Source organism: Ranitomeya variabilis, chromosome 6 (genome assembly GCF_051348905.1).
Source record: "Ranitomeya variabilis isolate aRanVar5 chromosome 6, aRanVar5.hap1, whole genome shotgun sequence".
Lineage (NCBI taxonomy): Eukaryota > Metazoa > Chordata > Amphibia > Anura > Dendrobatidae > Ranitomeya > Ranitomeya variabilis.
In genome coordinates, this window is record NC_135237.1 from 273,859,699 (window position 1) to 273,877,585 (window position 17,887).

General features: G+C 45.7%; 1 protein-coding gene across 1 annotated transcript in view; it reads left to right on the forward strand.

Moving 5' to 3' along the window:
- LOC143782321 (uncharacterized) overlaps nucleotides 1–17,887 on the forward strand; it is a 140,794-nt gene that overhangs the window by 65,851 nt on the left and 57,056 nt on the right. The window contains exon 8 of the mRNA XM_077269675.1: nucleotides 13,555–13,677. Within this exon, the coding sequence (XP_077125790.1) occupies nucleotides 13,555–13,677 (123 nt within the window). The remainder of the gene's footprint in view (nucleotides 1–13,554; nucleotides 13,678–17,887) is intronic.

Consider the following 17,887-nt stretch of genomic DNA (forward strand, 5'->3'; position numbering starts at 1 on the left):
GGAAGGGTCGGCCCAAACAATCTGGATCTAAGGGATCCAGGTCCCATAGATTTTCTGCCCAATGACTCATGGGGGTTATCCGGTTAACCCCAACAGGGTAGGCGGTCGCCTACTTCTGTTTCACCAGGTCTGGATCTTCGTCATTCACGACGAATGGGTCAGAGACCTGCTGTCGCAAAATAGATTTTTCTTTACGTCCCCCGACTCGTTTTTCCTTCCCGACCTCCAGCATCAAGGGCAAAGGCTCTTTCCCGTTCCATAGACTCTTTGCGTTGCGATGGCGTCATTGTCCTGGTTCCGGAAAAAGAAAGGCTCGAGGGATTCTACTCCAACCTATTTGTTGTCCCAAAAAAAGACAGAAAAGTAAGACCCATTCTAGACCTCAAACTTCTAAACAGGTTTGTCAAGGTCTGTCATTTCCGCATGGAGTCTGTTTTCGGTCATCACCTCAATGGAAAAAGGGGAGTTTCTAGCATCCATCGATATTCGAAATGCTTACTGCACATCCCGATTCCCCCCTTTCACCAAAAGTTCCTGCGTTTCGCCATTCGCGAACAGCATTTTCAATTCACGGCCTTGCCCTTCGGCCTCGCTACCATTCACAAAGGTCATGGCGGCCGTCATGTCCATCCTACACTCTTGGGGGATGATCGTCCTACCCTATCTGGATGACCTCCTGGTCAAGGGTCTGTCTTTCCACCACTGCGCTGAGTCCGTTCGTATCACTTGCGATACTTTTTCTTGTCTGGGTTGGCTGATAAACTTAGCCAAGTCTTCCCCCGTTCCAGCTCAGCAGATGTCCTTTTTAGGCATGACCCTGTATACCTCTCGAGAGTTGGTGATTCTCCCTCAAGACAAGGTCCTAGCCCTAAAGCAAGGAGCCCGCGCACTTTCTCAGTCATCTCCTTATTCCATCCGCTTTGCGATGAGGGTACTGGGGAAAATGATGGCAGCGGTTCCTTTCACAGAGATGCACCTCCGTCCCCTACAGCATACTCTTCTAGCAGCTTTGGACAGAGGAACCCTTTCTTCCTCGACTGCCGGTGCTGTCTATCCCTGCGGATGGTGGACATTGAGTTCCTCACTCAACCAGGGAAAGTCCTTTTGTCGGGGTCGTAAACGACAATTAATCCTCATTCACCAGTCATTCCAAATTGTAGTGTGAGCGCAGAACATCTGGTACCAATTAAAATGACTCAGGCACGCAGCTGATTCAATTTTAGCTGATGTCCCGCTTTCACCTCTGTGAGGAGCAGTACAGCAACTGAACTTTATTTTCCAAAACACATTACTAAAAAAGGAATGCAATAGGTGGGGATTAAGCAGTATACGTCTAGTGCTCAGTCCTTCTGATTCGTCGAACGTCTCCTGGTGGATTCCTCCTTTTCTTCACATTCCTTAAGTTTCGTTTCTGAAGAAATTAATCTTAACCCTTCGGACACTAAACTGAAACGAAACTGAACACTGGCGGCCATCTTTAAATACAATTACATTTGCATTAGCAGGGGAAAACTTATTGTTTCACAGTATAAGATATATAAAAGTACAAAGGTATATAAGAAAATATATTTTCACCTTGACAATCCCCCCTAAACACTAAGTTTTTCCCTTAAAGAAAGATCCTTCGAGACTGTCCATGTGATGGGAAAAGGGGAGGTGGATTTCTTCATCCAGACACCTCAGAAACTCTCCCCTTGCGAGAGGCCTCCAGGCAGCTGAACCCTTCACTAACCTCACATGGAGTTCTCCCACTGTCCCTAAACTAAATCTCTTAGCATCATCTGAGAATGGGGGGTTTTGTCTATTCTCTTGAGAGGAACATACTTCGGGATCTCCCCTGGATCAGTACCATCGTACTCTGGTGGATCTATTTCTTGATTGAGGAAGGTGCCAGTCGGAGTTGCTTTGGCAATAACCTTTTTGTACAAGGGAATAACACAACAGAGAATTATCGATCCAATTACAAGGAGGGCAATCAGTACCAGACAGGCCTGTTGAAAGAATCCCTTGAGCCCACCCAACCAACTGGAAAAGAAAGATGTGTCTACTCCGGCATTAGTTTTCAATTCTGCTGCTAACCCAGTTATCTTTTTAAGGGCTATCATGGTTTTTCCATTCACTCCAGAGTTCTGAGGGATATAGGTACAACACTCCTCTCCTACCATCCCACAAACTCCTCCTTTCTCAGCTAAAATCATATCAAGGGCTAGTCGGTTTTGAAGAGTCATTCTAGTGTTAGGGCCCAATTCTTCAACTATACCCTGAAAGGCATCTTGGCTAAAATTGACAAACCTTTGTTCACTGTAATATATGTAATTGATCCATTCAACATTTTTATTAATCTGCACCTGTGGGATTATAGAAGCAAAGCCAGCATAGATCTGGTTCTGGGCTTTAAACTGGTCAGGCACCCCCCTTGGCACTCCAATGGCATCAATATATACTAGTGGATCTTCTTCATAACTCATATGGAGCTGATCGAGACTTCTCCTCTTTCTGGTAGGTTCATCGGGTATCTTTGGATCCCAAGGTAAAATCTTGAACTGCATGGCTAGTTTAACAAGGGTGCATTGGCCTATCCAGGCATTAGGCAACCTAGGACGGAGCTTACCATCCCCACATAACCAATAAATGTCGTACATATAATGTGTATGTTTGATTAGCAAGTCAGTATCTAGAGTGCTGTTCTCCTCGCAGAAACCTGTCTCGAAGATCCCTACTGGTGTACCTGTAGTGTTATGGGAATTATAGCAGGTGTAATTGTCAGCTAATACGGTTACTTCTCCTGGGACTTTTAGTTTGGGTTTCTCATGAATTAGTGGGACGTAGTCTGGGCAATCAGTGGGCTTCAAACCTTTCAACAGATTCATGACACAGGCAGTGGTGTTGTCATCAGGAAAAAGCAATGCATGTGTGTAGAGATGTGTATTCGCAGCAGCACAAGCAATACATCCTACAGAGATATTCTGGACTCTTACATTGTATCTCACCCATTCTAACCATAGGTTTTTCCTTGGGGCTGTTTGTGTTTCTATGGAGAAAACCTCTTGCCAACTGAGACCTGGAATGGGTATCACTTCATTAACTACATTTTGCAAACGCTCACCTGGGCCTGTTTTAGGTGTACTGGTAACAGGGGCCTTGGTTGGTCTAGAGCTAATATCCTGGAGCTGTATATGGCCTAAATACGCATAGGGTCCAGCACTAAATACATAATTATAATTCCTTCCCAATACGAACGTCTGCAGATCAGCAGATTGGGGGTTTTCAAGATTCAGGAGGAGGGGGTGACAGCTTCTACCCCATTTACAGCCCCTAAGTGGTTGCAGAAGGGCTGTTAGATGCATTCTTTCACGAAGACTCCTACCCGTCCCATCCTTAGGGAACATGGCTTCGCTAGGTTTATATCCCCAATCATTCCCTGTACTCCAGGCAGCATCTGTCCAATAATGACAATTATTGTTGTATTGTCTGGTAATACACATATAAAACTGGATAGTTCCCTCTACCACCCGTTCAGTCTCAAGGCACTTGACTACATCACAGAAATCAAATCGCCAGATATTCACCGGGGCTGTCAGATTTACCCAGAGAATAGTGGGGCCAGAATTCTTACTTACAATAGGGGCCGAAGAGGTAGGGGCGAGGATGGCCCCCAGTCCCAAGGTCAAAAACAACAGCAACATTTCCCTTCAGTCACTTCTGTGACTAAACACTGGTTCGGTCTCTTTTACAGTGTGAAGCGTGAATCCAGGTGCTCTTTCCTTCAAGTTTTACTGCAGTGGGGGTGACCAGGATCACCGTGTGAGGTCCTTCAAATCTTGGCTGGAGACAATCTCTGCGCACAAACTTTTTCACATACACCAGGTCTCCTGGCACAAAGTCATGGACCACGTCACCTGTGGATTCTGGAAGAGAAGCAGAAACTATAGAGTGGGTGTTAGACAGTTCCTTAGACAATGCAATCACAAATTGTACAACTTTATCATTTGTCTCAGACAACTCTTGAGGCCTAATATCTCCTATTTTAGGTGGAGCACCGAAAAGAATCTCAAAGGGGAGTCAGGCCGTGTTTTCCCTGTGGGGTGTGTCTGATATGGTATAAGACCACAGGGAGCAAATCTGGCCATGGGAGTGGGTGGTCCTGGCTCATTTTAAGCAATTGTGTCTTAATTGTGGAGTTCATTCTCTCAACTTTGGCTGAACTGGAGGGGTGATAAGGGGTGTGTAGACCCAAATCTGTCCCTAACATATGCCACAATTCCTCGTAGACATTGGCAGTGAAGGCTGGGCCTTGATCTGATTCAACGACTTCGGGTATTCCAAATCTGCACGAAATTTCAGTGATGAGCTTCTTAGCTGTAGTTTTGGCAGTCATATTGGTCACTGGGTAGGCTTCAGGCCATCCTGAGAACATATCCACAGCCACTAGGACGTACTCATACTTTCCTGACTTGGGCATTTGAATATGATCAACCTGGATTCTCTGCCAAGGGTAATCCGGTTTGGCAAGATGCTGAAGTGGAACCTTGGCGGTGGCTGTTGGGTTACAGATGGCACAGACTGGGCAGGCTCTTGAGTAGGCTGTGACAGTGGTAGAGATTCCTGGGGCCCAGTAGAGCTTCTTGATACAGGCTAGTGCTTGGTTCTTTCCTCGATGAGTTGATCCATGAGCCCATGCTGCAACAGCTGGATACATTCTTTTGGGTAGACAGGGTTTCCCATCCACCTTATAGAGTCTAGAAAATTGATATTGTCCGGCAGAACTACGATTCCCATGAATGGCTCCTGCAGCTTCCCACTGTTTCTTTTCTACTCTAGAGGTCAACTTTTGTTCTTCCCACAATCTTTCTTCAGGTGGTCGAGCTGGCTTCCAGCCAGATCCGGTGGCAGGGTATTCCATTTCCATGTCTTCTATCAACTTCCTCTTCTTTCTTCGGGAATCTCGTTCTTCTTTGGCTTGGGTAACTTCTTTGGTTGCTTGTTCCTTTGTTTGTGCTCTGGTAAGCACAGGCATCACGGGTGTAGCAGTGTCTTCCCAACGGTGTTTTTCTGGTGCTGTTTCTTCTTCTTCCCACTTTGCTGAGACATTCTTTATGGCAGCAGCTTTGGCAGCTTGATCTGCTAAATGGTTTCCTCTAGTTTCCTTCGAGTTGACTTTCCCGTGAGCTTTAACCTTGATCACCGCAATCTGTGCGGGGAGCTCCAGTGCCTTCATCAGGGCTTTAATCCTTAGTGCATGTTTAACAGGGGTTCCTGTAGCCGTAATGAACCCTCGGGACTTCCACAGGAATCCAAAATCGTGACAGATTCCATAGCCGTATCTTGAGTCAGTGTAGACATTGGCCGTTTTCCCTTCTGCTAGATAACAACATGCTTGTTGTAGGGCCACAAGTTCGGCTTCCTGAGCTGACAGGTGAGGTGGTAGAGCTTCAGCCAGAAGGACTTCTGTGTCAGTGGTGACAGCATATCCAGTGTGGAACTTGCCATAAGAGTCTGCAAATCGGGATCCATCAGTCCATAGTTGCAAATCAGGGTTGAGAAGTTCCTGAGTTACCACGTTCTGTGGTGCAGAAATTTCTTGTTCCAGTGCTTTTACACAGTCATGTGGGTCACCAGGTGATCTCCAGTCTGGTAAGTCCTTATACCATTCAGGTAACTCCCCCCTAGAATGTGGAAGCAAAGTGGCTGGGTTGATAGTAGTACATTTCTGGAAAGTGATGTTGGAAGGCAGAAGTAGAGAGCACTGAAGCCTGAGATGTCTTTGGCTCGTCAGATGCTTAGGAGATGTTTGTTGAAGGACGGCAGAGAGATCATGTCCAGCTTGAATGACCAAGTCATGACCAAGTGCTATGTCAGCAGACTTGTCCAAGAGAACATGGGCCGCATGTACAGCCTTGAGACAGGATGGAGCAGTTCTGGCAACAGGGTCTAGTCTGGCTGAGTAGTAGGCCAGAGGACGGAAACGATCAACATGTTTCTGTGCTAGCACACCAGAGGCATATCCTTCAGACTCTGAAACAAAGAGGTGGAACGGCTGAGTGTAGTCAGGAAGACCCAGAGCAGGGGCACTGACAACAGCTTCCTTGAGAGCCTCAAAACAGTCCTTTTGCTGAGCATAGATATACGGATTTTCAGCATGTTCCCAATCTGGTCCTCCAGTTTTAAGACAGTCATACAAGGGTTGCATGAGTCTTGAAGCATCCGGAATCCACTGTCTGCAGTAGGTAATGAGGCCTAGGAAAGACTGCATAGCAGAGTACGTCTTCGGATAAGGGATGTCCTCGATGGCATGTTTTCTGTCCTCGGTGAGGTGTCTCGAACCTTGAGAGATGCAGTGTCCGAGGAAGACAACTTTCTCTTTGCACCACTGGACCTTGGCCTTTGAGACTTTGCAGTTAGCAGAGTGGAGGAAGAGGAGTAAGGACTCAGAAGCAGCAAACAGATTTTCTTCAGTTCCACAGAGGAGTAGGTCATCAACATACTGGAGAAGCGTGACATGAAGATTCTGTAACACCCACGGATCCAGGGTCATCTTCATAGCATGAGTGAACTGGTTAGGGGAGTTCTGGGCACCTTGAGGTGTCCTGGTCCAGGTCAGCTGAGATCCTTGAAACGTGAAGGCAAATAAGAACTGTGAGTCTTCATGAAGCGGGACACTGAAGAAAGCATTAGCCAGGTCAATAACGGTGAAGAGTGTTGCTGAAGTAGGCACTTGGGAAAGCAAGGTGTTTGGGTTGGCTACCACAGGAGTTTCCAAGATGGTGGCTGAATTGACTGCTCTGAGGTCCTGTACAAGTCTGTATCTCGGAGGGTCTCCAGGAGCTGTCTTCTTCCTTACCGGAAACAGGGGCGTGTTGCAGGGTGAAACACATCTGATTAGCACTCCAGAGCGTAGGAGAGAGGTAATCTGAACTCCAAGGCTCTGCTCTTGGGCAGCCTTAAGTGGATACTGAGGTAGTCTGGGGTACGGATGCCCAGGTTTGAGGTGGACTTTTACTGGAGGCACTTTGAGCAGACCCACATCTTCAGGTCCAGTTGACCACAGAGCGGTAGGTAAATTGGGCAAATCCGGGGAAGGTGTCGTTTGCAGAGTCATCATCATCAGAGGGAAAGCTTTAAGGACACAATGATCTTCAGCGCCTTGTTGTGAGGCAGGGTCCTGTAACTGCAGTTCCATCCCTTGATCACCGAAGGTGATGGTAGCATGAAGCCTTTGAAGGAGATCAGCTCCTAGAAGGTTGACAGGGCAGGTTTCAGACACCAGAAATTTGGCAAAGACACCAGAGAAAGGGCCAGCTGAGACAGGAACAGTGAGTGGGGATGAGGTTTGTTGGCCTTCAACTCCAATACACGTGAGGAAATCTGAAGACAGGGAAATCGTAGGAGGCAGCTGAGATGAAGAAATAACAGAGGTGGCCGCCCCAGTGTCCACTAAGAACTTGAGAGGTTGGCTGTCCACTTCCAGGGTCACTGTACCGCAAGATGAAGAAGTACAGGTGGCGGGAAAAGTGGGCACCGGTTGGCCTGAACTTCATGAGTGTGGAGGAGGAAGAGGTCTCTGAGGGTACCCCCTGCGAGGACAACTTCTTCTCATGTGACCAGGGCTGGCACACTCCCCAACACAGAGGTCTCCCCTGGTCATCACGAACTGGTCTGTCCCTGTAATTCCGGCCTTCAGGCCCTCTCAACCTCAAGGGTGGTGGTCCATACCGATCCTGAGCCTGATACACCATAACAGGTACTTCTGAGGCCTCTGCCATATACATGGCTGGTTTCTTCTTGCCTTTGTCCTTCTGTGCTTCCTTCTCTGCTTCTTTTGCTGCTTCTTTTTCTGCTTCTTTCCCTTCCCTTTGAAGCATTTTCTGATAACTCTTCACAACAGTAAGGGCCTGTTTTAGAGGACCATCAGGTAATTCGGGACGAAGCTTCATGACCTTATCCTTCAGTGGATCTTCCAGACCATCAATAAAAGCACGGACCAACAAGGCTGCCTGCGTCTTCACATGAGTTGAATAACCCAAATCTTCAAACTGCATAGTTAGTCTGGCAGCATATTTCTCCACAGCTTCTCCAGATTCTTGTCGTATATCCTGTATTGATCCTGCTTCGTCATAGAGACGATCCTGGGCCCACTTTGTGAGTTGAGCAATAAACTCCTTTCCAGACTTGAACTTGTTGAGAGGTCCTGCTTTAGTGGGGTCCAGTTCCTTCATGATGGTGGGGAGGAAATATTCGGAGGCTCTGATAGAGGTAATACCTGATAGATCAGACCATGTAGCCCCATAGATGCTCCTAATCTGCTCCAGTCTCCTCACATACTGCATAGGAAATTTGTCTGGGTCACATAACTTGCTGACAATAGCATCAATCTGTACCGGAGTGAAGGGTTTGTACTTCAGCTTCAGTTCTTCTTCTTCATCATGTGTCAGTACCTCGCCCTCCGGGGCAGTTGGTGCTGTGGGTGTTATCCCATCCAAAGGCTTTATACCCGTATGCATCAGTGGCACCATGTATTCAGCTACCAAGGGCATGATGCCCTCTAATCCAGACTCGTGGTAACAGACGATTCTGACTTCTTGTAAGTCTAGATTTGGGGTTGATTGGAGGCAATTCTTGATGACTTCAACATGTTCCTTCATACAGGGGCCCAGTGGGTATCCAAAGAGTCCTGAAGATATCAATGGTACAGCCAAAGTTCTACGAGGAAGTGTATCTCTCCTTAGCCGTCCTGCAAGGATGACCACTGTCTGCAGGGCAGTCTGCAACATTGTACGGCAGTGTTCGGGTGTCCTGTAATCGTATATAGGGCCTGCAGTGTGTAGCACTATATCACAGGGCAAATTCCCTCCCTGGGTGGTCATAGCATCTCCTGGATGCAAGGGGCCATAATTGGCAAGGTAGGCCTGACACTCTTGGGCCATGGCTGGGCCCCCCTTTTTTGCTATCTGTTGGGCCAAACCACCTCTATGTGACAGGGTAGAATTAGCTGGGTTCACTATGGCTCCCACCTGGTGGGTAAGTATGTCCCCATACCCCACTGAGAAGAGAACCTGGGAGCCCTGAGGTGTGATGTAATAGCGTGAATGACAGGGGAACCAGATTTCGGAGTCATGGGGCAACTTAGAGGATTTGTTGAGAGGGGTAGATAGTGGGCTCCTTCCGGGCTGGGGGGATTCGAACGGACCTAATAGCATTGGCAGGGCAGGGGGAATTGTAACGGCCTGGTTGTCCTGGTCCTCCGATTCTTCATCATCTCCGATAACTTGGCGTCTCATACGCATTGCGGACTGAAAAGCTGCACTGCCGGTCAGAGCATCGAGGGTAAAGGGACCCTGACCTGGAGTGTTTACAAATATCACAGTGGGTTGCACTGGGAGACTAGACCCCGAGACTGAAGTGGAAACGGGAACATTAGAGGTGGAGGCGGCATCAGTCGGTGCCGGAGGTTTCTCAGGAAGTGGTGGTCCCTGATAGTACTCGCCGGAAAGTGTTACCAGCGGACATAGTGGCTGGGGAGGAATTCCGGGTGCACCAAGATGGCTGCCGGTGGAGGCGTGGCATGCCCCACTTCCGGGGGAAGTTCCGGGTGCACTTAGATGGCCGCTGGAGGAAGTGTGGCATGCCCCACTTCCGTCCATGGTCTGGGCAGAACCCCGAGGACGGCCCGCCCCACACACACGGCAGGTTTCCACCCAGGTTGGATTCTGCACGCCACAAACAGGACACACCCACGCTTCTGGAGAGTTTGGCCCATCGCCATTTTAGGGTGGTGGTTGGGACTGCATTTTCATCACCAGTGGCACGGCGGCCATTTTACAATCTGTAAGATCACAGTTCAAAGGCATTTTATAACCAAACACGGGCTCCGCCTTCTCTGATCCTCCCTCCCCATCGACCTCCTTCCATCCTTCATTCTTCAAGCCTCGCGCAACTCGCAGATGAGCTTGTGCTTGTTCTAACAATCCTTTATCTTTCAACATGCCTCGTTTGTTCTCTATGAGGTTATTCCACATAGCCGGCTGTAGTCTCCCTGACGAGGGCAATCCTACATGCTTATACAATCTCTCAACATTCTTGACTGCCTTCTTGCCCTCCCGTGACTCAACTATTGCCTTGACTTCCACAGCATCCTCATCTAACTTGTGGGGCACAGACTTCTTCTGCTTTAAGAGACGCAACATGACTCACAGAATACTGTGATTTTCTGCAGTAAAACCACTAGCAGCGATATCAACGCTGGTGTTCTACAATACGGAAACTCGCTCAACGTATTAGAAAAAGAGCCTCGCGCTCAATATTTTCTGTCCCTAACCTGAACACCAGCGATTAACAGACTATCCTGCTACGATATTCTAAACAGTCGGGAGGCGGTCTCCTAGTGAGAGCCCTCCACAGAAATACAGGTGGTCCCTGCTCGGGACGTCTTAATTACCTAGCTGGTACAATATCACAGAGGCTGCGTCTCCTATCCCTTTCTCTAAGCCGCCCCACAATCTACAACTTGCACAATTTTTCACTCCACTTCACTACTAGACAATAGTCACGGGTAGGATGGTTGAATGGTGTACAATGACCGGTGGAGGAGGTGTGGTGTACAGAGGACGCACAGGATGCGACGTCTCTCAGTTGCTGGTTCAGAGCGTGGCACAGGATCACATTCGATCTCACCACTCGACCGGTCACTCCCCAGACCCAAGAAGACCACAGACAAACCAATAACGGCTGAGACACTAGCAAGTGTGACACATACAGTGTATATGATCGCTACTTACCGTGTGCGGAGGGTGATCAGTCCTCGAGGTCAGCCACTACGGGTATCATCCACAGACATCCAGGCATGGGTCCAGAGAGTCTCGGATCGCTGTCCACGCCCCACGTTGGGCGCCAAAATTGTCGGGGTCGTAAACGACAATTAATCCTCATTCACCAGTCATTCCAAATTGTAGTGTGAGCGCAGAACATCTGGTACCAATTAAAATGACTCAGGCATGCAGCTGATTCAATTTTAGCTGATGTCCCGCTTTCACCTCTGTGAGGAGCAGTACAGCAACTGAACTTTATTTTCCAAAACACAGTACTAAAAAAGGAATGCAATAGGTGGGGTTTAAGCAGTATACGTCTAGTGCTCAGTCCTTCTGATTCGTCGAACGTCTCCTGGTGGATTCCTCCTTTTCTTCACATTCCTTAAGTTTCGTTTCTGAAGAAATTAATCTTAACCCTTCGGACACTAAACTGAAACGAAACTGAACACTGGCGGCCATCTTTAAATACAATTACATTTGCATTAGCAGGGGAAAACTTATTGTTTCACAGTATAAGATATATAAAAGTACAAAGGTATATAAGAAAATATATTTTCACCTTGACACTTTCTCCTGATTCAGTGGCTAGTGATGTCTACCGATACCAGTCCTCTGGGCTGGGGAGCAGTTTTTAGTCACCACGCTGATCAGGGCCACTAGTCGTCTCAGGATTCGAAACTTCCAATCAATGTCTTGGAAATCCGAGCGATATAGCTAAGCGCTACCACAGTTTCATTATCTCCTAGCGGGTCACCCAATCCGAATTCAATCGGACAATGCCATGGCTGTGGCATACATCAACCATCAAGGGGGGTACCCGCAGCAGGGCTGCCATGTTCGAGGTAGCTCGCATTCTCCGATGGGCAGAGGGTAGCCACACTGTAATCTCAGCAGTGCACATACCAGGCGTGGAAAACTGGGCGGCAGACTTCCTCAGCCGGCAGGGTCTCGCCTCAGATCTGTCGTTGTTGGGGGATCCCGGATGTGGATCTGATGGTGTCCAGACTGAACGCCAAAGTCTCCAGGTTCATAGCTCAGTCACAAAATCCAAGAGCCATAGGAGCGGATGCTCTAGTTCTTTTGTTGCGCCCCCATTGTAGCTTCTTCCGAGAGTCATCTGGAAGATCAAGGCGGAAGGGGTTCCAGTGATCCTGGTGCTCTGGATTGGCGTGGACCCCAACGCGCGTTTCGCGTGTACCGTAGTGTCGCTTCCTCAGGGGGCGTCACGCCCCCTGAGGAAGCGACACGACACATGTCAGGAGCCGGACCTGGGACCTTACCATGGGTAAATATTGCTGACAATTCATGTATTTAGGGGGACAGTTAGATTATCTTCTACATATGGTACGAGTGCCGCCTTACAAGTAGTAGGGAATGCAATTGTAGTTGGAAACATACCTTGTTCACATGGACGCACTGCTATCTAGTATTGAATATTGGACGCACTGCTATCTAGTATTAAATATTAGAATTATCCCCTGAAATGCTGAGTTATCCCGGTCTGATACGTTCCTCCTTGTGTCATTTTAACACTTTGGTGTGATTCACACAATTGTAATTTGAGACCTATGTATTTATTAAATTTGTCAAAAATTTGGTATTTAATAAAGACAACTGATAGATTTGAATTTTGGTATATCATTTACTCAGTTTTTCTCCTGATAAAATCAATGTATATATGAGTTGTTGTACCTATATGGGTCTATGGTAATCCCTGGTGCCTTTCAGTATAAATCAGGACATTGTTCTTCCTTCACTTTGTCTGACTCCAGTCCACAGGGTGGAAAGAGCTCTCCATACTTTGGATGTAGTCAGAGCTCTGAGAAGGTACGTCTCGAGGACGACGTCCTTCTGAAGGTCAGATTCTTTGTGCTTTCTGAGGGTCACTGGAAGGGTCTAGCCGCTTCAAAGGCCACAATAGCTAGGTCCTACCGCATCAGAGGTAAGCCTATCCCAGTGGGGATCAAAGCACACTCAACTCGGTCAGTGAGTGCTTCCTGTGCCATTCGGCATCCGACATTGGCGGAGCAGGTCTGTAAAGCCGTGACTTGGTCCAGCCTACATACTTTCTCAAAGCACTATAATGTTCATACTCAAGCTTCGGTTGATGCAGGGCAGGGCAGAAAAATTTTGCAGGCTGCGGTGGTGCACATCTAGGCAGTTGTTACTTGAATCCTGATGTTTTTGGTTGTTTTCCCACCCAGGGACTCCTTTGGGACGTCCCATGGTCTTGTGTTCCCCAATGAGGCGAAGGAGAAACGGGGATTTTTGTGTACTCGCCATAAAATCCTTTTCCCCGAGCCACTCATTGGGGGTCACAGCACCCACCCTTTTAGCCTAATGGTTTGTGATTGTTCTTTAGTTTGCCATGTTGTATTCTTATGTGTTAATGATCTCCTACTGCTTTTGCGCTGAACTGGTTCTCTGGGAGCCAGCAAGAGCAATGTATACTGCAGAGGAGGAGCTAACTTAGTGTCAGCCTCCTAGTGGTAGCAGCGTATAACACCCACCGTCCTGTGTTCTATGGTCCTGTGTCCCCCAATGTGTGGCTCAGAAAAAAGGATTTTACTGTGAGTTCACAAAAATCCCTGTTTATTAGTGATAACTGCAAAATGATTCTAGCGTTTAATTTGTGCAAGAGATGGAACGCTTATTTATTTTGAGGAATTTTCAGATTGGGGATTGTGAACTTTTGAAATTAAGCTGCAGACTTATGGTGTTTTTTTTTCATATGTCTTTCAAACTGTAGAGGACACTTTCTCCCTGGAGCATATGGTTGTATTAGATGAGACTGACGATGATTTACCAATTGCCAGTGCTGCTTCACCCGCTTCTTGTGATTCTTCAGACCCAGAGATTGCAACCACTTCAGGTAATCATCTGATTAGGTATGTTCAGACCAAATACTATATTTTTTGGACTATAGAAAACGCCTTAGGCCGGCGTCACACAAGCGATTTTTACGGACTTATGAGAGGTGCAGAAAATACGGATTGCATACGGTACAATGATTCTCTATGGCCCTGCTCCTATCTGCCGTATTTTACTGATCCGTATTATACGGTCTTGTATGGCCGTAGAAAATCGCAGCATGCTGCGTTTGTCACCGTATTGTGCAAAAAAATCGCCAATGAAAGTCTGGGGCGAGAAAAATACGGATTACACACGGATCATGCGTGTGACTTGCGAGAAATACGCACCGGTGTTCTCTAGAAAAGCCGGCAATTCAGTGCCGTGTACAGTAAAATCACACTGACAGAATAGAATCTATATATATAATTGTCTAAGGGTTTTTCCGTCTGTCTGTCTGTCTGTCTGTCTGTCTGTCTGTCTGTCTGTCTGTCTGTCTGTCTGTCTGTCTGTCTGTCTGTCTGTCCTGGAAATCCAGCCAGGCCTTGACCAATCAGCGACGGGCACAGCATGGCGACGATGATGTCATAATGGAAATCCCGCGTCTCTGATTGGTCGAGGCCGCCAGGCACAGTATCGACGTAGATGTCATAATGGTTGCCATGGCGACGATGATGTCATAAAGGTTGCCTCGACCAATCAGCGACGAGCACAGTCTGCCGCGAATTCTGGAATCATCATTGTCCATATACCACGGGGACATGCATATTCTAGAATACCCGATGCGTTAGAATCGGGCCACAATCTAGTAGGTAGAATAAATGTCTACACATAGAATAGGTGTATGTGTGTGTGTATATATATATATATATATATATATATATATATATATATATATATATATATATATATATATATATATATATATATATATATATATATATATATATGTATGTGTATATATATATATATATATATATATATGTGTGTATATATATGTGTATATGTGTGTATATGTATGTATGTGTATATATATATATATATATATATATATATATATATATATGTATGTATGTGTATATATATATATATATGTATATATGTATGTATATGTGTGTATATATGTGTGTATATGTGTATATATATGTGTATATGTGTGTATATGTATGTATGTGTATATATATATATATGTATATATGTATGTATATGTGTGTATATATGTGTGTATATGTGTATATATATGTGTATATGTGTGTATATGTATGTATGTGTATATATATATATATATATATATATATATATATATATATGTATGTATGTGTATATATATATATATGTATATATGTATGTATATGTGTGTATATATGTGTGTATATGTGTATATATATGTGTGTATATGTATGTATGTGTATATATATATATATATATATATATAATATACACTAGCTGTACTACCCAGCTTCGCCCGGGTTAATGACTGCTGTTAGCAAAATAGAATGTGTTAACAAAAATTTATTCTGCACACAAAAACCACAAAACAAATAGATAGAAATGTAATTATTAAAAGGCAAAAACTAAGCTAATAGAAGAATTTCACAACATATATTAGCTTTGTTATACTGAGAATGTCTTTGTTGCCTATATTAACCAATCAGAGCTCAGGTTAATTAACTGTAGCAAAATAGAAGCTGAGCTGTGATTGGTTGCTATTGGCAGCCTAATAAATCCCTAGCCAACAGGAAGCCCTCCCCTCTGGCAGTATATATTAGCTCACACATACACATAATAGACAGGTCATGTGACTGACAGCTTCCGTATTTCCTATATGGTACATTTGTTGCTCTTGTAGTTTGTCTGCTTATTAATCAGATTTTTATTTTTGAAGGACAATACCAGACTTGTGTGTGTTTTAGGGCGAGTTTCATGTGTCAAGTTGTGTGTGTTGAGTTGCGTGTGGCGACATGCATGTAGCGACTTTTGTGAGATGAGTTTTGTGTGGCGACATGCGTGTAGCAACATTTTGTGTGTCGAGTTGCATGTGACAGGTTAGTGTAGCAAGTTGTGTGCAGCAAGATTTGTGCATGGCGAGTTTTGCGCGTGGCGAGTTTTATGTGTGGTGCGTTTTGAGTATGTGCAAGTTTTGTGTGAGGCAACTTTTGCATGTGGTGCAACTTTTGTACATGTGGCAATTTTTCTGTGTGTGCAAGTTTTGCATGAGGTGAGTTTTGCATGAGGTGAGTTTTCCATGAGGTGAGTTTTGCACGTGTGTGCAAGTTTTGCATGAGGTGAGTTTTCCATGAGGTGAGTTTTGCACGTGTGGCGAGTTTTGCGTGAGCCTAGTTTTGCATATGGCGAGTTTTGCATGTAGCGAGTTTTGCGCGTTGCGAGTTTTGAGTGGTGACTTTTGTGTTTCGACTTTTATGTGGCGAGGTTGGTATGTGTGTGGTGAAATGTGTGCTGAGGGTCGTATATGTGTTCAAGCACGTGGTAGTGTGTGGCGCATTTTGTGTGTGTGTTCATATCCCCGTGTGTGGTGAGTATCCCATGTCGGGGCCCCACCTTAGCAACTGTACGGTATATACTCTTTGGCGCCATCGCTCTCATTCTTCAAGTCCTCATTGTTCACATCTGGCAGCTGTCAATTTTCCTCCAACACTTTTCCCTTCACTTTTTCCCCACTATGTAGATAGGGGCAAAATTGTTTGGTGAATTGGAACGCGCGGGGTTAAAATTTCACCTCACAACATAGCCTATGACGCTCTCGGGGTCCAGACGTGTGACTGTGCAAAATTTTGTGGCTGTAGCTGCGACGGTGCAGATGCCAATCCCGGACATACACACACATACATACACACATTCAGCTTTATATATTAGATATACCTGTATGTAATCTCCTGTATATAGTATATACCTGTGTGTCATCTCACCTATATATAGTATATATCTGTGTGTCATCTCCTCCTGTATATAGTATATACCTGTATGTCATTTCCTCCTATACATAGCATATACCTGTATGTCATCTCCTCCTGTATATACTATATACCTGTAGGTAATCTGCTCCTGTATATAGTATATACCTGTGTGTCATCTCCTCCTGTATATAGTATATACCTGTATGTCATCTCCTCCTGTATGTAGTATGTACCTGTATGTCATCTCCTCCTCTATATAGTATATACGTGTGTCATCTCTCCTGTATATAGTATATATCTGTGTGTCATCTCCTCCTGTATATAGTATATACCTGTGTGTCATCTCCCCTGTAAATAGTATATACCTGTGTGTCATCTCCTCCTGTATATAGTATATATCTGTATGTCATCTCCTCCTGTATTAGCCCTCGTTCACACGTTATTTGGTCAGTATTTTTACCTCAGTATTTGTAAGCTAAAATAGCAGCCTGATAAATCCCCAGCCAACAGTAAGCCCACCCCCTTGCAGTATATATTAGCTCACACATACACATAATAGACTGGTCATGTGACTGACAGCTGCCGGATTCCTATATGGTACATTTGTTGCTCTTGTAGTTTGTCTGCTTATTAATCAGATTTTTATTTTTGAAGGATAATACCAGACTTGTGTGTGTTTTAGGGCGATTTTCGTGTGTCAAGTTGTGTGTGTTGAGTTGCGTGTGGCGACATGCATGTAGGGACTTTTGTGAGATGAGTTTTGTGTGGCGACATGCGTGTAGCAACTTTTTGTGTGTCGAGTTGCATGTGACAGGTTAGTGTAGCAAGTTGTGTGCAGCAAGTTTTGCGCATGGCGAGTTTTGCGCGTGGCGAGTTTTATGTGTGGTGCCTTTTGAGTATGTGCAAGTTTTGTGTGAGGCAACTTTTGCATGTGTTGCAACTTTTGTGCATGTGTCAATTTTTCTGCGTGTGGCAATTTTTCTGCGTGTGCAAGTTTTGCGTGTGGCGAGTTTTCCATGAGGTGAGTTTTGCACGTGTGGCGAGTTTTGCATGTGGAGAGTTTTGCGCGTGGAGAGTTTTGAGCGGCGACTTTTGTGTTTCTACTTTTATGTGGCGAGGTTGGTGTATGTGTGGTGAAATGTGCGCTGAGGGTGGTATATGTGTTCGAGCACGTGGTAGTGTGTGGCGCATTTTGTGTGTGTGTTCATATCCCCGTGGTGCTGTGGTGATTATCCCATGTTGGGGCCCCACCTTAGCAAATGTACAGTATATACTCTTTGGCGCCATCGCTGTCATTCTTTAAGTCCCCCTTGTTCA